Raw genomic sequence first — 23805 nt, forward strand, 5'->3', positions numbered from 1 at the left:
CATCCTTTCCTGCTCAGATTTCCTTCTTTGCACACTCTCCCCTTTACACACTCACCCTCCCCGTTCACAATCTACCCCGCATTCACACCCCCCCCCCTCCACCCCATTCCTTGCTGCCAGCTCTCACAATCAGCCAACTGAGGATGGCTACAGGAGCTGCCCATGACAATCTAGACAGTTCACATTTAAAATGATGTTCATTCATAAATCTATGCATCCTTCATGACTGAATGGTCATTAAACTCTCTCCCCCTTCAAACTCACCCTCCTCCACTCACACTCCCCTCCCCTGCTCCCAATCTCCCTCCCTGACTCCCCCTCCCCAACACGCACCTCCCCCTTCCCCCTCCCCACTCACACTCACCCTCGTCCACTCACTAACACCCCTGTTCACATTCTTCCCCACTCACACTCTCCCTCCCCCACTCACACTCACCTTCACCCTCTCCCTCCCCCAGTCACACTCCCCCACTCACACTCCCCCTCCCCCACTCACACTCTCCCTCCCCCACTCACATTTCCTTCTTTTCACACTCTCCCCGCTTCACACTCTCCCCATTCATGAAACATACTGCACCCTTTAGAATTGGAACATTCTGTACCCTTTCCAAAATGAACCAGACTAATCCCTGGGATGGCGGGATTGTCTTATGAGGAGAGATTGAGGAAACAGGGCCTGTATTCTCCAGAGTTTTGAAGAATGAGAGGTGATCTCATTGAAACTTACAAAATTCTTGCAGGGCATGACAGGGTAGATGTACAAAGGATGTTTCCCCTGGCTGGTGAGTCTAGAACAGGGGACACAGTCTCAGAATAAGGGTCAGGCCATTTAAGACTGAGATGAGGAGGAATTTCTTCATTCAGAGGGTGGTGAATCTTTGGAATTCTCTACCCCAGAGGGCTGTGGAAGCTCGATCATTGAGCATGTTCAAGACAGAAATTGATAGATATCTGAATACTAATAACATCAAGGGATGTGGGGATAGTGCGGGAAAGTGGCGTTGAGGTAGATGATCAGCCATGATCTAATTGAGTGGTGGCGGAACAGGCTCAATGGGCTGAATGGCCTACTCTTGCTCCTATTTTCCAAATGTTCCTCACTCCCCATTCATACTGTCTCCCCAGTTCACACTCTCCCCAGCCATTCACACTCTTGGGGAGACGGTGGTGGAGTGGTAATGTCACCGAACTAGTAATCCAAAGGCCCTGGCTAATGCCCTGGCGGCACAGGTTCAAATCCCACCACGGCAGCTGATGGAATTTAAATTCAATTAATTAATAAAACTTCAATTAATTAATAAAAAAACCTGGAATTGAATGCCAATCTCAGTAATGGTGCCATGAAACTATCATTGATTGTCGTAAAACTCCATCTGGTTCACTAACGTCCTTTCGCGAAGGAAATCTGCTGTCCTTACCTGGTCTGGCCTACATGTGACTCCAGACCCACAGCAATGTGGTTGACTCTTAACTGCCCTCTGAAATGGCTTAGCAAGCCACTCAGTTGTCACGAGCAATTAGAGATGGGCAACAAATTCTGGCCTTGCCAGCAACGTCCACATCCCATGAAAGAATTTTAAAAAATACACTATCCCCATTCACACTCTCCCCTCCCCCTGTTGGTGGATGGTGTTGTGGGTGAGGGAGGGTGTGGTGGGATGAGAGGATAGGGGGAGTGTGAAGATGCAAGGACCATTGTGGGAGGGGCCTACTGTGGTGGAGGGAGGTAAGAGCAGCCATTTTAATGAAGCGAAGGTTTGCGCTATGGCCAGTTCTAACCAGAATCCTTAAATGGATTAATAACTTTGTCAAAGTCACGCACAGTGGGAATTTGTCCATTGCTTAAATGGGACCCCAACACTCCAGGGCTAACAGGGGGACCCATTCACTGAAGCCACACTCCCAGCTGGGACCGCTGCCTGAAGGGTCTGCTATTGAGAGGATCAGGGATTGTTCAATCTACCATACACATTCCCTTTGAACATGACACCCCACCAGCAGCAAGGGATCCTAGGAATGTCCAAAACGCGGACCATGTCTGTGATCCTAACCCCCACACCCAACATCACACTGCTGTCTGAGGCTCACTGTAGTGAAGGCCTCAGTGCTCCATAGGCCCACTTAATGACAGTTTATAAAGAGGTTACATTCTGAACTTACTCAGGCCCCTGGTCAGCTTCTCTGGAGTCAGACAGCCATTCCTATCAACATCCAGTTTGTCAAACACCACCTCTAACTCCTCAGGACTGAAAGAAAACTTGTTTTGAAGCTTCTGAGGAAAGAGCAATCAAGAGACAGCAGTAAAATCCACATACACACACACGATCCAATCATGTAAGAACATGCCATAAAATTTAGCCCATCAACATCAAGGTGGCCTCCATTGGTGTTTACTGGAAGGCCATGATAATAGCTTTTCTGTAAGTGCTCAATCCGCCCACCCTCAGACTGCTTTGTCCCAGCTGGAGTATTGTCCTGGGTATCAGAAGGATGTTAGGGCCTTGCAGACAGGGTAGAGGAGATTTATTAGAATGGTATCTGGGATGAGGGACGTCCGTTCTGTGGAGAAACTGGAGAAGCTGCAGTTGTTCTCCTTAGAACAGAGAAGGTTAAGGGGAATTTGATAGAGGTGTTCAAAATCATGAAGGGTTTCATGAGAGTAAATAAGGAGAAACTATTTCCAGTGGCAGAAGGGTCTGAAACAACAGGGCACAGATTGAAGATAATTGACAAAAGAAGCAGGAAGGGTGATGATTAGAATTATTTCACACTGAGTTGCTGGAATGCATTGGATGAAAGGGCAGTGGAAGCAGATTCAACAATGACTTTTCGAAGAGCTATGGAGATACGCTGTACCTGGAAAGGAAATATTTCCAGGGCCATGGGGAAAGAGCAAGGAAGTTGAAGGAATTGGATCGCTGTTTCAAAGAGCCAGCTTAGCCACGATGGGCCAAATGGCCTCTTCCTGCGCTGCATGATTCTATGGTTGGGTGTGGTTTTGTGAAGGGGGGATTTGGATTGATTATTGGTGCCACGTCACAGTGAGGTTTACGTGAACATGCGAGCTGGGGCTCAGGGGTAGGATCTGCCCTGCCCTGAGGACCTCTCCAGAGATGAGTGAAGCTAAGTGGAAGGAAGAGTCTCGGGTGTCCTGGGTGGGTCCATTCTTGTGACATGGGATTGTCCACGTCATTGGTGAAGAGAACAAGTGAAGCTGTTGTGGTGATAGCACACTTTGCATATGGCGGAATACTGCACTGACTCAGAGAAAGTGGGAGGAGCAGGGGCCCAGAACTATTTTATCATTGGCCCGATGTGCCGATATATATAATCCGATGCATTTATTAAAAATTTCTGGATGTTACTCATTTCGAAATTCTGCAGGTCTCAGGGACGACAGTGAGTCCTAACACCCACCCACCCTCAGGCCCCTGTGGGTTAGCTGGTCAGCTGGGTGTCAGTACCAGGCAATTGAACGGGGCTGGGAGACCCTCTCACCTGCATGTCATCCCGGGTGATGAAGCCCCTCTCAGCCCCTCCACACTCCTGAAACAACTCGTGAACCTTCTCGACCATGAACCTCTCTCCGGAGCTCCAGTTGCCCTCTTGGTCCAGCTGTTTGGCCTCTGAACCCTGGAGGTCTCGCAGTTCCCTCCGCCGCCTTCCAGTTCTCCGGCCTTCCCTGTGTAGCCCCTTCCTGACTTTGGGAGTGGGTTTCCTCTGCTCCTCCATCACTCCTGCTTCCTAATGGAATAAAAGAGAGATCGAGAAGGGAGCTGATTGTGTGGCGAGCACCATCTCTTAGCAACCGGCCTCTTAATTAACCACAAAATATTAATTGGAAAACCTATTTCTAAAGGGGAGGAGAAAGAAAAAGCACAACCGATTCATATGCTGAGAAGATGTTGGCTCATTGTCCATATTACTGGGTTCAGAAGGATGGGATCAAAACCCAGCTGAGTCAAAATATTCCAAGAGCAGCAGTTTTCAGAATCTTCTCTGACGTGGCCACAAGTGGAATGGTATAATTGCATAGTCTGTTTGTTGATACATTAGACTGATAAGGAGCACACGCACTGCAGCTCAGTGTAAACCCAGGCACAGTTACCTCAGCTATTCCCATCATCGAGAGCAACAGTTGAGAGACTGACTGCATGTCTAATGGCGGCACTCTGCTCCCCGACTCAGGAGGTCACGGGTTCAAGTCTCACCCTAAGGATTTAAGCACAAAACCTTGGCTGCACTGGAGGTGCCATCTTTCTGATGAGATGTTAAACTCTGGCCCCACTTATCCTCTCAGGTGTATGTAAAAGATCCCACGGCTCTATTCGAAGAACAGCAGGTAGCTCTTCCCTGGTGTCCTGTCCAATATTTATACCTCAACCTGGCACCATTAAATAAAGATTAACCTGTCACTAACTCCTCATTGCTGTTTGTGGGATCGTGCTGTGTTTGACTGTCACATTTCCTACATTACAACTGTGACCAGGCTTCAAAAGTACTTTATTGGTTGTAAAACAATTTGGGACGGCTCACAGTTTAGAAGGCGCTATAGAAATGCAGGTCTCTCTTTCCTTTCATTCTTTCTGGTTGGACTCAGATGCAGGAATCCAGAAGTGGAAATCCCCCAACTCGAGGCTGTCCTCTTGCTGTATTCTCCCTACACCACCCCGTTTATGTGGGTGAGAGGAGTGCCCACCCAAGTAATGTCGACGGACGGGGGTTGGCCACAAGGAAATTAATCTCCCCCCACCCCCCTCTCTATGCCTCCTGGTCCTTTCTCTGAGGGCAACCAATCACGTCCTGTCTGAGCTCCATTTAGCCATCCATTCCCATTGGTGACAGGCCAGTACCTGGAGCTGGGGTCAGGAGGATCAAAATTCCTCTCCATGGCGGGCAGCTCCTGATTGACTCCTGGACTGCTCTGAGGCCACATTCCCCATTGCTTTTTGCGTGGTCACTTGGGACAACTCATTTCTGTCCCAGGCTGTAGCCCAGGTGCAGGCCCAACCTAGCAGGGCGTACTGTCAATGACCCAGAAAGTAACTCAGGAGTGGGCCCGACCTGGCAGGACACATTGTTAGTGATGCTGAGAGTAACCCAGGAGTGGGCCTGACTCGGCAGGACACATTGTTAGTGATGCTGAGAGTAACCCAGGAGTGGGCCTGACTCGGCAGGACACATTGTTAGTGATGCTGAGAGTAACCCAGGAGTGGGCCTGACTCGGCAGGATGCACTGTCAATGACCCAGAGAGTAACTCCGGAGTGGGCCTGGCCCGGCAGGACACACTGTTAGTGATGCAGAGAGTAACCAAGGAGTGGGCCTGACCCGGCAGGACGCACTGTCAATGACCCAGAGAGTAACTCAGGAGCAGGCCTGACCCGGTAGGACACACTGTTAGTGATGCAGGGAGTAGCCGGGTGTGGGCCTGTCCTGGCAGGACTCTGTCTGACCCAGAGAGTAACTCAGGAGCAGGCCTGACCTGGTAAGGTGCCTCACAAGGTTTAAAAGTTCAATGCCATTTCTGTTGACTACCCATTTTGGAATATCTAAAAGGGATCAGATTTAAGGCAAAGAACTGCCCGGGTTTTCCTTCTCTTTGTACATTGACAGGTATTAGGGAATGACACCTGACTGAAGAGGAAAGAATACCAGTGCAAGCTGATGCTGAAAGTCTAACTAAATGATGAGCAAAACCGTGGCAACTGCAAACCCCAGAGAAGAGAAAAAGAAAAAATCAAACGAAATATGTTACAATTGATTTTCACTCCCCTTGCCTTGTGTTAATGGTTTGGTAACGGACTCAGAATACGGTCACTGGCTTCCCATCTCCATTAAAACCAGTGATGGGGCTGGTGCCATTTTGAAAGGGGCCCCTGCTGGGTGAACAAAACCTGTTTTGGGTGACACACCCTTTTAATATGGGAATTGGGGTCCGTGGTGTAAAATGGACACTGGTTGCCATTTTAGGTTTAGAGCTGGTCAGGGACTGCACTCTGCTCACTCTGACCAATTCCACGTGATGAAACTGAAGAGGCCAAAAGCCAAAGGTCAGTGTCCAATTATTGGTCTGGGTCCCAGAGGAACAGGGAGTGAAAAATAATCTGCCCTACTTGTCACAATCGACACTTTCCCCCCTGCCTCCAGGTCCCCTACCCTCTGCCCCAGAACCCCCATCTCACTGCCCCATTTCCCCACCACCACCAAGACCCTCACCCTCTGCCCCGGGAACTCCATCCCCAGCCTGGGTTCGTGCCAGACAAGCCCAACTCAATTTTTGAAGTGTCAGCCAATTAATGGCCAGGGAGCGTACTCATTGTCCAATTAAAGACGGCGGATGGGCTCCTGAGGCTGGAGGGCCAATGGGAGGCCCTCCAGCACTGACACATAGGCTGCCCCACTGGCTGAGGTGGGAGCTGCCAATTTGTGATGGGGAGAGGCTGTCTCAACATGGAGGTGCTGTCTGAAGAAAAGATCAGATTTTTTAAAAATTTAAAACGACCACAGCTGCCAATCCCTCACAGGATGGCCAGCAGCCTGGCAGTCCTCACAGGTGCGGGTGTGGGGGTCCCTCGCAGGATTAATCACAGCCCCCTCCCACCACTTTACCACCGTGAGCTGCCTTGATGCATTGGCTGTTTTTCGGACCAATGTGCAAAGCCCACAAGCTGACGGGAAATCCCAGTCAGCGCAGGAAAGGGCCCCTTAACTGCCCTTAATTAACTACCCACCATTCCAACCCCAACCCAGCAACACTAAAAATGGCTCGGGGTCGGGATGGTGGCACCAAACTGGCACAACAACTGGCAGCGCGAGATTGCAGACCCACCCACCTCCAATCCCAATCCGATCCCACGGCTGAGTGAAAAATCCCACCTGGACTGCGGGATCACAATCCCTTCACACACACACACAAAGAAGGGACTTGGGTTGAACTCAAGGAAACTGAGAGATTTAACTATCTGTTAACTGAACCACTGGACTGTGTGAATAGGAACAGGAGGAGGCCATTCAGCCCCTTGAGCCTGTTCTGCCATCCCTTTAGATCATGGCTGGTCTGCATCTTTACTCCAATTACCAGCCTCTGCTCCCATATTCCTTAATGCCCTTGCCTGACCAAAATCACTGCAGGCTAAATTCAATTGCCCTGAAAATGGATGTGAGGCTCGCGATGCTTGATTAATCCACGCCCGTTGATTGCGATGAAGACAGCTGCCAACAAGTGCTGCTTTCTCATTTCAATGATTTCAGTATCCAGGCAGTGTTGATTGACTGAACGCATCAGCAAGGGACCGGTATCCTGAGTGACTAACACTACTTAAAGCAAGCCTGCACCTCATAAAGGGGAGTTGTACTATGGCAGTGACGTAGGGAGTGACTCTGACCTGGGAAATAGTTAAGAATGACACAACATGGAGAGCACAGGCGCTTAGGTTTTCAGACTCTGCACTTGCAAGTCTTGATGGAGGAGGTGGAAAGGAGAAGAGATATCACGTATCCACAGGGGTGAGGACACATGCTCTCAAAAGGCAGTGGAAGCAAATTGCCATGGAGGTCAATGTTCGGAGTCTAGCTCGAGAACTTGGAGGCAGTGCTGGAAGATGTTCAATGACCTCAGGTGAGTGTTCAAGGTCAGTGATTGCACCTTCAAATACCACATCCCACCATTTGAATCACAAGCCTCAGCCACTGTTCAATACACCCACAGTCTTATCACTTTCCAATCTCCATCAATCACCATTCAAAGCAAATATTCATAGCCTCACTTCATCCTCATACACTTAGCACTGCTGCAGGCCTCACACACTGACAGCTGTTCAATCACGACAGCCACATCGGCCAAGCTCAAGGCACCACTGACACACTTCCCTCTATCTTACAGGACAAGGTGGTGCATAACCTGCATATCCAAACCCCCATGGAGGAGAGAATGCTGGCAATTATTGGGACAGCCAGTACTGAGGCCATGGCCAGCAGCAGGGCTGAAACCAAAGAAGATGACGGTATCCTCACACCTAACCTAGTTCTCACATTCCACCTCCCCTCATCCCACACTGCCTTCTGATTTACAAGCTGCAGATGAGTGTATGAATGCACCTCTTACTTCACCACCTCCCCTCACCACAACCCTAACCTTGTGCCTTTGTCCTTTTAGATAGCCAAGAAGTACAAACTCACAGGCGGTGGAGGAAAAGTGAGAAGACAGTGATGATGAAGATTCACGATCACTCGATGTCACACTTGTAGCTATCAGCTCAGATATTGACATATGCTCTTTCCCACAGCAGGTTTGAAGGTGGGAAGCACATATAATTGGATGGGATGTGGCAGTGTGGGGGACCCCGCCTCCCTCCAGCCTCCACCGAAATTAAGTCCGGGGCAGGACGAGCTGTGAACGGCCTTCCCCCCTCGCCATCAATTGAGGCCTCATCCCGCCGCTGTCGCTATTAGCCCAGCGGTGGGCGGGAATGTTGCTGCATGTGGAGCATGGCAAGAAAAACCATGCGGGTTGCTTGCCGGCTCTGGTGGGAGGTTGGTAGGGAGGGGGTGTTGGATCCCTTGTTAAAAGGCACTTAGTGCCTGAATGAGGGACCTGGCATTGGGAAGGGGGAGGGTCGCTGAGAGCCACTCCCCGCCCTTGCTGCTGACCCCCATACACCCCCATCCCCCACCACCCCCATCCCACGAGATTTCTCCTGCCCTGACCTACCTATGGCCTGGGTTTAGCTCCATTCCTGGGCTTCAGGTGGGTTCTCCACCGGCAGCAGCCACAACCTCTATGGTGACGCTGCTCAGTTAGAGAACTGCTCGCCTCTGATTGGCAGGCAGCTCTTAGAGGGTGGGACTTCTGTCGCCGGGGTCCTAGATCCCATGGAAGGCCGCTGTCCAGTTATTGCCTACTTGGCACTTGATTCAGTGGACCTCCCATTGAAGGGGCAGCACAGGGTTCTTGCCATTGCGTTTGCTAGAAGTCCAGACCCCCATCGCCCCGATAAAATCCCAACCATGGGATCTGCATATAGGGAAACACCAGGTATAAGTGGCCTACAGCTAAGGCAGGAGCCAAGGACAGAGCAGGTGCCAACTCACCAGAGGACAAGGTCACACACAAGTTATGCTGCAGAGGACTCAGATGAGCAATTCGATGGGGCAACCTACAGAAAGCTGATGGGCATGTACACCGACATGCTTGTTGCATTGGAAAGCCTGCCAGAGAACCTACTGTCAATGACGAGAAACAATGAAGGAGTCCAGCACCTACTTGGCACAGGATTTTGTGCGGAACTTGGAGCTCATGTTTGCTAGTGTGGAAGGGATTGCACAGTTGTGGACCCAACCACAATGCAGTGTTTGGTCACCAATGTCACAGCTTTCATTACAGCACAAGCAGCAACTACCCAACGTCTGAGTGGCGCAGTGGAAGCTCAGGCTGAAGGTCAGCATGCTGCCATGCGAGCTCAGACTGCTGCCATCAATGCTGTGCATTACAATGTGCAAAGGGTCTTGCATGGTGTCACAAGCAGTTCAGCAATCTGTCCTCCAACAGATTAATTGGATTGCTCAGGCACCACTACTGGGGTTTGACAGTGGCTCCATGGAGCATGAATCTGCTGTTCTTTCTGAGGATGACAGTATTCATCCTCCCACCTCTGCCACTCCAGCAGTGCCTCTGTTGCCTCTGTCAGCCAACCCAGACTGCTGCTGCCCATGGCAAGGCAATGCTGTGTATGTCCTTCCAGGCCCAGAAATGGTCGAGGTCGTCCTCCAAGACCACCTGCAGTCTCCCCCACTGAAATTCAGCAGCCTTCCACCAGCTATGCTGCAGCCACTGGGGTCACACGAGGCCAGGCAAAGGTACACAGAAATCAGGCACTCAGCAAATGCATAACGCTGCTTATGACTTTTGTATGCAAGTGGACATTGTGATGGTCAGTGACAGAGGGAAGATGAGATGTTGCACTGTCAGTGAATGGAGAATTAGGGTTGTGGTTACTGGTATCACCATCAGATGAGCACTTCAGGAACACCCCACTCAGAATGTTATACTCCAGAAATCCAGTTGGTGAAGGATAGAACTGGAGCCAATATTTACACACTTCTATAAGCATTTATTTACAGAGTTACACATTACAAGTAAGCACCTTCTAACTCCAACAACCACATTTGCGGTCAGTGTCTTTTACAGGGCACAAGTGAATCCCTAGTTAATGTCCATCATCTTCATACAATTAAATACAATTAACATATGCCCATCTCTATTTTGAAATAAAAATTAAAGTAAATATGTGCAACCAAAGTTTCACAACAAACCAAATCAAAAACCTACATATTCTGTACAAAGCATTATATTGTGAAATGGCCTTCCTCTGGGACCCCTAACACTTTCTTCAAACATGCATTTCTTTTTGCAAAACTATCAGATAGTTGATGACTTGAATATACCCATTTAATGTTAATGATTTCCTTTCTCCCTAACATCTATTTCAAGGCAACAAGGTCAATTTGTAACCTTTTCTCACACTTTTTGTAGGGTTTACATTATCCCATAAGGAATGACTATTTACATAAGATTCAATGGGTATACTATAATTCAGTATGCCCCTTGATAGAATCTAACTTCAAATATTTGACAAATAGAATCCCATATCTACTGCCTCCACAAGATCCAGTGTTTCAGCAGCCAAAGTACTTTTAATAATCCAAATAAAGGACAAAACAAATTCCCACCCATAGGAAATATTATGAAACCAGCTGCACTAAAATACACAAGGAAGATTAGCATATGAAGCATTGCTAAAAATGAGTAGTTTCAAGTTCTTTGGATCACTGAAAGACGGGAACTTGAGGATGTATTCCTCCAGATTCAATTATTTTAATGTTTTATTTGCACTTAAAACATTCTCCATTTCAGGGTGTTTCATCATAGTATTTAATTCCAGCACATCAAAACTGCATCTGGCTTAGTCAGTGTGCCCAACCAGTTCAACTGACCAAATAAGCTTCGCATTTGTCTCTTCTCTATCTCCTCTTTAGATATAAAACTATCTTCTGTGATGACCTAGTACAATTAACCAGGATACGAGTAACACTCTCAAAACCCAATAATTAATTTAAAGTTATCCCAGATCGTCTCTGCTTAATATCCAAACCAATATATTTGAAAGTCCCACATACCTGACTCCCAATTTTAAATTCTACCCCAATCTTATTAATAGTTTTCTTGATTTTTTTATTCATTTATGGGATGTAGGCGTCGCTGGCTAGGCCAGCATTGATTGCCCATCCCTAATTGCCCTTGAGAAGGTGCCTGTGAGCTGCCTTCTTGAACTGTTGCGGTCCTTAGGGTGTAGGTACATGAACAGTGCTGTTAGGAAGGGAGTTCCAGGATTTTGCCCTGGCGACAGTGAAGGAACGACGATATAGTTCCAAGTCAGGATGGTTTGTGGCTTGGAGAGGAACTTGGAGGTGGTGGTGCCCCCATGCATCTGCTGCTCTTGTCCTTCTAGGTGGTAGAGATTGTGGATTTGGAAGGTGCTGTCAAAGGGGCCTTGGTGAGTTGCTGCAGTGCATCTTGTAGATGGTACACTTTGCTGCCACTGTGCGCAGTGGTGAAGGCAGTGAATTTTGAAGGTGGTCGATGGGGTGCCAGTCAAGAGGGCTGCTTTGTCCTGGATGGTGTTGAGTTTATTGAGTGTTTTTGGAGCTGTACCCATCCAGGAAAGTGGAGAATATTCCATCACACTACTGACTTGTGCCTTGTAGATGGTGGACAGGCACTGGGGAGTCAGGAGGTGAGTTAGTCACCACAGAATTCCCAGCCTTTGACCTGCTGTTGTAGCCACAGTATTTATATGGCTAATCCAGTTCAGTTTCTGGTTGATTATAACCCTCAGGATATTGATAGTGGCGGATTCAGTGATGGTAATGCCATTCAACATCAAGGGAAGATGGTTAGATTCTCTCTTGTTTCAGATAGTCAATGCTTGGCACTTGTGTGGCACCACTGTTACTTGCCACTTATCAGCCCAAGCCTGAATGTTGTCCAAGTCTTGCTGAATCTGGACACAGGCTGCTTCAGCTGAGGAGTCGCAAATGATACTGAACATTGTGCAATCATCAGCGAACATCCCCATTTCTGACTTTATGATGGAGGGAATGTCATTGATGAAGCAGTTGAAGATGGTTGGGCCTAGGACACTACCCTGAGGAACTCCTGCAGTGATGTCCTGAGACTGAAATGATTGACCTCCAACAACCACAACCATCTTCCTTTGTGCTAGGTTTGACTCTAACCAGCGGAAAGTTTTCCCCCGATTCCCAGTTTTGCTTGGGCTCCTTGATGCCATGCTTGGTCAAATGTTGCCTTGATGTCAAGGACAGTCCTCACACCTCACCTCTGGAGTTCAGCTCTTTTGTCCATGTTTGAACCAAGGCTGTAATGAGGTCATGAGCTGAGTGGCCCTGGCAGAACCCAAACTCAGCGTCACTGAGCAGGTTATTGCTGAGCAAGTGCCGCTTGATAGCACTGTTGATGACCCCTTCCATCACTTTGCTGATGATCGAGAGCAGGCTGTTAGGATAATTGGTTGGTTTGGATTTGTCCTGCTTTTTGTGTACAGGACATACTTCTGCAATTTTCCACATTGCCGGGTAGATGCCAGTGCCGTACTGGGGCCATGGTTAGTTCTGGAGCACAAGTCTTCAGTATAATTGCCGGAATGTTGTCAGGGCCCATAGCCTTTGCAGTAACCAGTGTCTTCAGCTGTTTCTTGATATCACGTGGAGTGAATTGGACTAGCTGAAGACTGGCATCTGTGATGCTGGGGACCTCAGGAGGAGGCCAAGGTGGATCATCCACTTGGCACTTTTGGCTGAAGATGGGTGCAAATGCTTCAGCCTTGTCTTTTGCACTGATGTGCTGGGCTCCCTGTCATTCAGGATGGGGATATTTGTGGAGCCTCCTCCTCCTGTTAGTTGTTTAATTCTCCACCACCATTCACGATTGGATGTGGCAGGCTGGCAGAACTTAGATCTGATCCATTGGTTGTGGGATTGCTTAGCCCTGTCTATCATACAGTACTATCCCATAAGAAACCATCAACATGCATCATGAAGGTGCCTGAAAGTTCTCCATTATGATACAAATAAAACATTGTGTGATCTGCTTTTAGTTGAACATAACCAATTTTCAGCAAAACAGATCTCACTTAAAAAAAACACACCCTGGATGCATCATTCAGACCATAGACGTGTCTGTTGAGTTTCCATAATTTTCCTTCTTACAAGAAGCTAATAACATAAGAAATAGTAGCAGGAGTAGGCCATTCGGCCCCTCGAGCCAGCTTATTATTATTCATTAAAATCATGGCTGATTTGATTGTGGCCTTAACTCCACTTTCCTGCCAGCCACCATAACCCTTTACTCCCTTGCAGATCAAAAATCTGTCTAACATAGCCTTGAACATATTCAATGAGCCAGCCTCCACTGCTCCCTGGGGAAGAGAATTCCAAAGAAGAAGTTCCTCCTCAACTCCGTCTTAAATGGGAGACCCTTTATTCTGAAACTGTGCAATTGTGCCCCCCTAGTTCTAGATTCCCCCAGTAGGGGAAACATCCTCTCAGCATCTACCCTATCAAGCTCACTTAGAATTTTATATGTTTCAATTAGATCACCTCTCATTCTTCGAAACTTCAATAAATATAGACCCAACCTGCTCAACCTTCCTCATAAGGCAACCCCTTCATCCCAATAATCAGTCTAGTGAGCCTTCTCTGCACTGCTTCCAATGAAAGTATAATCCTTCCTTATGTAAGACCAAAAATGTACACAGTACTCTAGATGCAGTCTCACCAACGCCCTGTACAGTTGTAGCAAGACTTTCCTACTTTTATACTTCATCTCCCTTGCAATAAAGGCCAACATTCCATTTGCCTTTCTAATTACTTGCTGTACTTGCATACTAACCTTTTCTGATTCATGTACAAGGACACCCAGATCTCTCTGTACCACACCATTCTGCAGTCTCTCTCCATTGAAAAATAGTATAGGCAGGTGATAGGGAAATATAGGGACAGGTGGGGATGTGGTAGGAATATGGGATTAGTGTAGGATTAGTATAAATGGGTGGTTGATGGTCGGCACAGACTCGGTGGGCCGAAGGGCCTGTTTCAGTGCTGTATCTCTAAACAAAACTAAACTAAAATATTCGGCTTTTCTATTCTTCCCACCAAAGTGGCTAACCTCACAATTTCCCACATTATATTCCATCTACCAAATTTTTCCCACTCACATTATCTATCTATATCCCTTTGCAAACTCTTTGTATCCTCCTCACAGCTTGCTTTCCTACCTATCTTTGTATCATCAGCAAATTTGGCTACAACACATTCAGCCCCTTCATCCAAGTCATTGATATAGATTGTAAATAGTTGAGGCCCCAGCACTGATCCCTGTGGCACTCCACTAGTTGCAGTTTGCCAATATGAAAATGACCCATTTATCCCGACTTTCTGTTTCCTATTAGTTAGCCAATCCTCTAACTGTGCTAATATATTACCCCCAACACCAGGAGCTCTTATCTAGTTTAATAACCTTTCATATGACACCTTACGTAATTTTTATTTTTATTTTTAGAGATACAGCACTGAAACAGGCCCTTCAGCCCAACGAGTCTGTGCCGACCATCAACCACCCATTTATACTAATCCTACACTAACCCCATATTCCTACCACATCCCCACCTGTCCCTATATTTCCCTACCACCTACCTATACTAGGGTCAATTTATAATGGCCAATTTGCTTATCAACCTGCAAGTCTTTGGCTGTGGGAGGAAACCGGAGCACCCGGAGGAAACCCACGCAGACACAGGGAGAACTTGCAAACTCCACACAGGCAGTACCCAGAATTGAACCCGGGCCCCTGGAGCTGTGAGGCTGTGGTGCTAACCACTGTGCCGCCAAATACATTCCAAAATGTATTTTGGAAGTTCAAATACACTACATCTACTGCTTCCACTTTATCCACCCTGCTTGTTACATCTTCAAAGAACTCTAGTAAATTTGTAAAACATGATTTCCTTTTCATAAAACCATGTTGATTCTGTCTGATTGTATCATGATTCCTTCAACGTCCTGCTACTACTTCCTTACTAATGATTCTAGCATTCTCCCAATGTTACGCTAACTGGCCTACAGTCTCTTGATTTCTGTCGCACCTCACCCGCCATATCCCCACCCCACCTCTTTCTTCAATAGAGGTGTCACATTTGCAGTTTTACAATTTGCTGAGACCTTTCCAGAATCTAGGGAATTCTGGAAGTTTACAATCTATGCATTCACACTCTCTGCAGCCACTTCTATTAAGACCCTAGGATGCCGGCCAAAATGTCTAGGGGACTTGTCAGCTTCTATCCTCATTTGTTTTCCGAATACTTTTTCTCTCGTGATAATGACCGTTTAAAGTCCCTTCCTCCAATTTGCCTCTTGATTTTCTACTATTCTTGGGATGGTTTTTGTGTCTTCTAATGTGAAGACAGATACTAATATTTGTTCAAAATCTCTGCCATTTCCTTGTTTCCCATTATTAATTCCCCAATCTCATCCTCTAGGGGATCAATGTTTACTTCAGCTACTCTTTACCTTTTTATATACTTATTGAAGCTTTTATTGTCTATTTTTATATTTCTTGCTAGTTTAGTCTCATACTTTAATTTCTCCCTCTTTATTATTTTAGCTATCCTTTGCTTTTTTTTTTAGAATTTTCCCAATCTTTTGGCCTACCATTAATCTTCACAGCATTGGACACTGTCAGACAAGCCCCCACCTGCCAAGAATGAGAAAAATGAATCTCGCCACATGAACATTGATTTAAAACTGCTGATGGTGAAGAAAGAACTTGCTTTAAAAAACAATTGGAGACTTTGGCTGGAGAGAGACATTAGCATATCAACAGACAAGTACTTCAAAGGACAAAGGAGCTATTCCCTGCTCCAATTTGATCCATCCTGGACTTTAGATTACCAGACGTTGAAGTATTACAGGTTAACTAATAAGATGGCCGAATACGCAAACAGACGAGGTCGAGCCAGTTTTGTCACATGACTGACTGTTGGAGTTTTTTGAATTTGTACTTCCAACTGGGAATTTGAAATCAGAAAGCTGTTTTCTCCTGTTTGCTCTCATCTCACTCTCACTAACTTTGGAAACTATTGAAGACATATGAACACCAAGAGAGAAAAGTCTCCTACAGTGAACAAGGTTTAAGAATACTGGGCCCCAAAGAAAAGTAAGAGCTGTCTAAAATCAAGGACTCTATGGCGAACTGGAAACACAGAAACAGTAACAAGAAGCCCCCTTTAGAGACTGCCACAAACCTCTCCATTTTATTTTTCTTCTCTTTTCTGTCTCTATGTGCATGTGCGTATCTCATATGCATGCTAGTGCGGTGCACGCTGTATATACGTAGGTGTTACCCGTATTAGAATTTAAGTTTAAGGGTTGATAAATTTCACTTTTCTTCTTTAAACCCAAGAAAGCCTGTTTGTGCTCATTTCTTTGCCTTATAATTGGAAAGCTGTGAACAAGGATTCACCAAAGGGGGGGCTCAAAACACAGTGTGTTTAAAATTAAACCCTATTACAATAAGACCAGGCAAAGACAGTAAAAGACCTCTAGACACCTTTCTCACCTGGTCGTAACAATACCTTTTCTTTCAATTTGATGCCATCCTTAACTTCCTTAGTTAGCCATGGATGGTGCATCATCTCACAGAGTCTTTCTTTCTTAATGGAATATATCTTTGTTGAGAGTTACGAAATATCTCCTTAAATGTCTTCCAATGCATCTCTACCATCTTCCCTTCTATTTTCCCAGTCCACTTTAGGCAACACTGTCTTCATAGCCTTGTACTTTCCTTTATTTATGTTTAAGACACTAGTTTCAGACATAAATTTCTTTGCCTTAAACTAAATGTGAAATTCTATCATGTTATGATCACTCTTGTTTAGAGGATCCTTTGCAATGTGATCATTAATTAATCCTGTCTCAATTCACATTAACAGGTCTAAAATAGCCTGCTACTTGGTTGGTTCCAAAGATATTGTTCTAAGAAACTGTCCCAAATACACTCTATGAACTCATCCTCCAGGCTACCTTTGCCAATTTGATTCATCCAATCGATATGAAGATTAAAATCACCCACAATGATTGCAGTACCTTTCTTACAAGTCCCCCATTATTTCTTGATTTATACTCTGTCCTACAGCATAGCTACTGTTAAGGGGCCTATAAACTACTCCCACCAATGACTTCTTTCCCTTTCTGTTTCTTATCTCCACCCAAACTAATTTTACATCTTGATCTGTATCTGCTGCCTCTTTGGGCGATTTCAGAAACACACTCCTCTGAAAAGTATCATCCTGCAGAAATGCAGCTTTTATGGAAGTTGATTGATCTATACTAAAATGGATGTGTGGCCAAAAGAGCTAAAAAGATTTTCAAGATTACTTTTCCAGCTGTAGGAGAGTCGACGCTAACATCTGTATCACACAGTCGCTCTTTAATACCCCTCGCAACTGGCCTTGCTTTAGCCTTATATGTCCCATCTGCAAGTTCTTTTCAGTGCAAATCCACTTACGTGACAAGGCAGTTTTCCCCCTATCTGGTACCTCAGAATAAACTCCAAACTCTCTCCAACTGTCTAATTCCCTTTGTTTTGCCTTTCTTATTAATTTATCCTCGAGTTTATTGGCAGCCACCAAAACTTCACAATCATGACGACGTCTGCTTCCAGTTCTGTTCTGAGACTGTTCTGTGGTCTTTATTTCATTGTCTAATCTATTCAAGCCACGGCCTCTATTTTCACTAAAATGTCTGCCAGGACTATTAATGTGCGATCTTGCTGTTGCATGATCAGAGGCTCGTTCTCTGGTATATGTTTATTTTCTGATGCAAGCGTCACATCTGGACCCACTATCAGTACTTATATTGTGCTTTTTACTCTCCACTCTTTCATCCCATTCTGCCAGTCTATGGATCTTGATTACTGGCCATCATCTTGATCATTCAACCAATATTTCAACTGCCTGTAGCTTTTCCTGCGCATCCCACAATTGCTGCATCCCTCCATTCACTAAACCCCTCAGAAATATATGTCACCTGAGTACCCACTCTGGGTAATTGGCCTGGGGATGTGATAGCTCTACTCTGTGTGTCATGATCACTTACATTACCACCATCCAGCCCTTGATCTACTGCATTCTGTTCCTCTGGATCTTCATCACAAACCACTTGAGCATTTGATGTAGAAAGTGCCTCATTTGCTCTTATCAGATGCTTAGATTCAGAAATTTTGTCATTAATTCTGATTAATCATTCGGAATGGCCCTCAACAGTTTGATTGCCATATTTGATCATTTCTGTCTTACCATCACAACCTAATACCTTACCAGGGCCTTTCCATTCCCTAAGGCGCTCTCTTTTATAATTCACCAAATCTACTGAACTAAATTCTGCCTCAGATGGTGTTATACGATGCCTCAGTGCTCTCTGAATTTTCTCCGAGACATTAGCCTTGATGGAAGCCTGTCTCCGTGCATGTAAAGCATTCAAATGTGCAGAAAAAATGGAAGTAATTGTATAACCTTCTGGAGCAGGAGGACTATTACACTGCACAAAAGGCAATTTGGGATTTTGCCGATAGATTATTTAATAGGGACTATATCCTCCAACTGTCTGGAGTGAATTATTTGCATGAACCGCCCATGCCAGGGTAATTGTTAATTTGCAGTTTGGTTGATCAGTTAAAATTTTATGCAGCATTTCGTCGATCACCACACGATTCTGTTCACAGAGCCCATTGCTGAGGGGACTCTCAGCGACTGCATTCATGACCATAATCTTCATATTTTCACACGTCTCTGAACAGGTCATTGGCAAATTCCCCTCATTATCATTCAGAAACTGGTGTCCCAAGACCACCCCTATCCATCTCTCCATCATTTTGTCTGTCATAATTCTTTTGTCCTAATTACGTATTATTATTTAAAAAAATCTCGTCATCAGATCTACAAAACCTAAAAAAAAAATCTGTCTTTGTCCCAGACCTTTAAATCCATGGCAACTATCTCATTAAAGTCACATGCTAATGAAAAGCTTACAACAGGACATGACGGTGCCCTCCAATACTTTTTACGGAATTCATACTTCTCACTAATCTCTTCGATTAGCCTCATGCACGCTTCATCAACCACACCTGCATCTTTTAGCAGGACCTTTTACAAGTAGGGTGAGCAACTTGTCCATGTAAGTTTAAAAGAAATTGCTTTTTTCTGTCTGATTCTTATCATCTGCTGCCAATAACAATTCTCTAACACTCTGATAAGAAACATCAGGTTTTGTTAATGGTTTACAATATTGTCCTAACTGGGTAAACTGCAGATCCACTGACTTTCCAAAAAAAAATTGCCTTATCATGCTTCATGACAAATTCATTTGTGCCTTTTTCATAGACAATTTACTCAACAGCAAAGTTATGTCACTGGAGATTACATCAGTACTTGTAAAATAGCTTACTCCAGCTATTTTACGTGGAACTACATCTCTCTTCATTGACCTCAATGTGTTCTCATCACCAAACCTAAAGCAAGTATTACTTTTAAATTTTTCAACCTTGCACGATCCTCACTACTTAGTGAATTAAGGTAACATTTTAACCAATCTGTTCCACATATTGTTGACGTGCAAGCACCATCCAGCACTATGACCAACAGAGACCAACACATTCATCACGGGACTAAAATTCCTTGTGAGCAGTGCAATTTGTTTAGATTCATCATTGTCTTCATCCTATTGCTCAGAATTCTCTTCGTTATGTCATTTCAAGGACCCTGCATTTGCTCTTTGGGCAGTTCACTGCATAATGATACTTCGAGTCAGAACTAAAGCACCATTTAACTATTCCTTGCGAATTCCTGGGATCCATTCACCTATTATTTCTGTTCCAATTCTGAGTTATGTTGTCAAAGCTAGATATGCTAAAGGTGCTTTCATCCTTATTCTGCATATTTTTAATCCTTCCTTTATACTGAGGCCTGCATTCAGTATCTGGACCATTTTGAAATCTACCAATCAATCATTGAGTCCTCTATTCTTGGTATCACCACAGAATGTCCCATTTGTTCCACAAGCCTGAAGGAAATGACTGTTTCCCCAGGAATTTTTTCAAGGTAGTAGGCATCTGATCCAACAGAGAATCTCTCTCCGAGAACTAAACACCAGTTAAAACCTGGAGCCTGTCCATATGCAACACCTTAGCACAAGCCAGCAACTTAAACACTAGTACTGAGGCAAGGATCCCCAAGTCTATGATATCTTCTTCCATGGAATGAGCATCTGTTTTCCGAAATCAATCGAAGTCTGACCATGCCTCACAGGCATTTAACAGATCACCTTTCTTGTAGATTTCATCCAAGAACTCTAATAGAAGGTCCAAAGCTTCATCACTATCCAACTCTTGGCATCTAGCTCAAAAAATACTTTATTTCTGATTTTACTTCTGGTAGGAAATGACAATGCCGAGGCCATACCTTGTTTCTTTTTTGGGAGGGGCGTAACCCATACCCACATATCCACTTCATTGTTCCACTGGTCGTATGACACAGACTCCAAGAATATTGGAGGGTAACCCCAACAATTTACACTTGCTTTCTGGCATTTTTCACACTAGCTGCTAGAATTGCGGTTTTCTGTCCAAAAAAATGTTTTCTTAGCTTCCAACCTTCACCTTTAGGCAACCATCCTCTGCAACATGTTCTAATCCAGAAAGCTAGTTGGTGAAGGATAGAAGTGGAGCCAATCTTTACACACTTTTATAAGCATTTATTTACACAGTTACAGGTTACAAGCAAGCATCTCCTAATCCAACAATACAGTTGCAGTCAGTGTCTATTTATAGGAGCTCAAGTGAATCCCTAGTTTACGCCCATCACCTGCCTATAATTAAACACAATTAATATCCAATTATTATTGAAAGGGGCTGTCTAGGTTGTCTCCTCCCTTCCTCTTCTTCTTTCTGCTCTTCCTCCTCCTCCTCATGCTCCTGAGCTGCTCACCATATAGCTGGTGGCAAGGGCTGTCCCCTCACGATGGTGAGGTTGCTGAGCATGCAGCAGACCACCACGAACTTTGACACCCACTCTGCCAAGTACTGGAGGGCTCCTCCGAAACAGTCCAGGTAGCAGAACTATTGTTCCACCACACCAATGATCTGCGCTACCATATTTCATGTGGCAGCATGCCTTTCATTGCATGTATGCACTGCATGTGTGCGTGGGTTGCGAACTAGAGTCATTAGCCACCCAGTACCATCCTTGGTTTTGCTGTGGTGGCTCAAATGCAGCCAGCAGAGTGGATTGCCACAGAATGAAGGCATCACTGCTGCCAGGTTATTGGGCATTGACCTGCATGCCTTTGTGCATACATCAGCTGGACACACTTTGATAGACTGGAATCCCTTTACATTCATAGAGCAGAGTTGGTATGCAATGCCCACAAAGCGATGTATGTGCAGTCAATGGCACCCTGCACCATGTGAAAGCCTGCAGTCCTCACGAACCTGTGTGCTCAGTCTGCTTGCTTGTCCTGAGCAAGAGAGAATGAAATGTAGTTATCTATCACTGAATAAGGAGCCTCAATGACCTCCCTTATGCAACAGGGGATTGCAAACTGCAAATATCTCCAGTTTAGAAAGAGCCAGAAGTATAAAAGGTTATCACCACGGTTACCTTCACAGCCACTGGTAATGGGGCCTTTGCCTTGTTCTGAAGTTGCAGTTATAGTTGCAGCAAGTGGTAGAATTCAATGAGAACTTTTTTACTGAAGTACAGACATCTCACACATTGTTCCTTGCTGAGGTTCAGGTAGGAGAATTGCTCCCTGAAAACTTTGGGCAGATATAGCCTCCTGCTAAGAGCCCTCCTCCTCCCACTTCCACCAGCTTGTCCTGCTCTGGGTGGCCTCTATTCATTCTCTATGTCATGCTGTATTCCATGGGGAATGCCTACCAATGCATCCATGTCTGGGAGCAAACTGGTTTGTGCAAAAGCCTTGAAGTCAGCAAAAAGTCTTTCAGCACCAGCATCCCACTCCCTGTAGACTTTTGCAATTTTGAAAAACTATAGGAAGCACCTGACACTTGTAGAATTGTAGTAGCAGCCAGAAGAAATCAAATAGCAACTAAACTGTAAGTAGGTAACGACCCCTTCAAATAAAGGATCGTCCCAGCTGCTGAACTCATGTTCAGCTGTTCAAAGAGAGGGCAATAGCTAGAGTGCTGAGCTCCGAAATGGCAGTGCTGTTGTCAAATCAGCATTCCCCTAAAGTGGGCATGCGTACCGCAGATGCCATTCTAGAGCTCCGAGGGCACTTGTAACATCAAAAAAACAAATGCCAACAATCCCAATTTCTTGCCCCCTCGGTCTCAGTTTTGAAATTTTAATTTGACCACCAGTCTCAAGTTTTTTTGAGGGACAGCATTCCACATTTTCACTACCCTTTGTGTGAAGAAGTGCTTCCTGACATCACCCCTGAATGGTCTACCTCTAATTTTAAGCTGATGCTCCCTTGTTCTAGATGTCCCCACCAGAGGAAATACTTTCTCTCTATTGACCTTATCAACTCCTTTAATCCTCTTGAATACCTCAATTAGATCACCCCTTAAGCTTCTATACTCAAGGAAATTCAAAATTCAAGCAATGCTCCCTCCAATTTTTTTTTAAATGCGCAGCCCCTTTAAATTTTAAAGGGCCAACTTGTGCTTGGCCTATGCAGGGTCTTTCATGTTGCTGTGGAGCCACACAATTTACAGGGAGCATTGAATTCAAGCCATTTGCAACCTGTCCTCATAATTTAATCCATTTATCCCTGGTAAATGGGTTGTATTAAAAACTAACCAAGGTAAACAGTTGAAAGAGAAACAGTGACTCGCGGCACTCTCAAGAAGGAAAGAGGAAATTCAGATGTTTTCTTAAGCAATATAGTATCCCGGCAGGAAGAATGGTGCAATTTAAAATATTTCAGAAACTGGGCTCAGTTCAAGGTCAAGCTGATGTGAAGAGTGTTACAATATCAGCTCGCTGCAAGGGACCTACATCAAATGAGTTTAGCCATTCTCAGTCCACTCCCTCTACGGGTAACCTCAAGGAGAGAACTCACAGAAAGACCGGAGTGTGAAATACAAAATGATAATCTGGTCCAGTAACAGTCACTACCTGAGATTGGCCCTGCCCTGGGAGTATTTGATGGGGCAGTGTAGAGAGATTCTTACTCTGTATCAAACCCTGTTTTTTTTAAATTGCAAACTTTCACCCTTCGTTCCTCCAAGTCTATTTTCTGAAGCACTCACATGCACGACCCAGCGCATCTATGATCAGAGTGTTTGATGAGACAGTGTAGAGAGAGCTTTACTCTGGCCGAATTTTACGTTGTGTGGGAGGCCCCATCCACCGGCCAAAAAATCAGGGGTGAGCCCGCCTCCGCTGGACCTCGGGAGCCATGCCAGGATTTTATGACTCCCAGGCCCTTAGTTGGCCTTGGGCAGGACTTCCTCCCCTCTGAGGCTACCAGAAGCGATGGCCACTGCTGGGACTTTACCCAGCTTCAACAGCAAGAGGGACGACAGCCCTGGAAAAAAGATAAATTTTTGGGGCCTTGCTGGGGATAACTGGCCGGTCCCCAGTGAGGCATGGGGGAGGCGGGTCAGTGGGAGGTTGGGGGGGAAGGGCTGCATAATGGAAGCGGTTGGG

The 23805-nt window shown here is 45.5% G+C and overlaps 1 protein-coding gene across 11 annotated transcripts in view; it reads right to left on the reverse strand.

The window, feature by feature from the left end:
* LOC137383779 (trichohyalin-like) overlaps nucleotides 1-23805 on the reverse strand; it is a 251631-nt gene that overhangs the window by 224875 nt on the left and 2951 nt on the right. For all 11 annotated transcript variants that reach the window (XM_068056969.1, XM_068056972.1, XM_068056968.1 and 8 more), the window contains exons 2-3: nucleotides 3499-3744; nucleotides 2161-2272 (exon numbers count right to left, since the gene is read on the reverse strand). In XM_068056969.1, coding sequence (XP_067913070.1) covers nucleotides 2161-2272; nucleotides 3499-3732 — 346 coding nt within the window. In that variant the 5' untranslated portion in view covers nucleotides 3733-3744. The remainder of the gene's footprint in view (nucleotides 1-2160; nucleotides 2273-3498; nucleotides 3745-23805) is intronic.

The sequence above is a fragment of the Heterodontus francisci genome, chromosome 25, assembly GCF_036365525.1.
Source record: "Heterodontus francisci isolate sHetFra1 chromosome 25, sHetFra1.hap1, whole genome shotgun sequence".
In the NCBI taxonomy this organism is placed as follows: Eukaryota; Metazoa; Chordata; class Chondrichthyes; order Heterodontiformes; family Heterodontidae; genus Heterodontus; species Heterodontus francisci.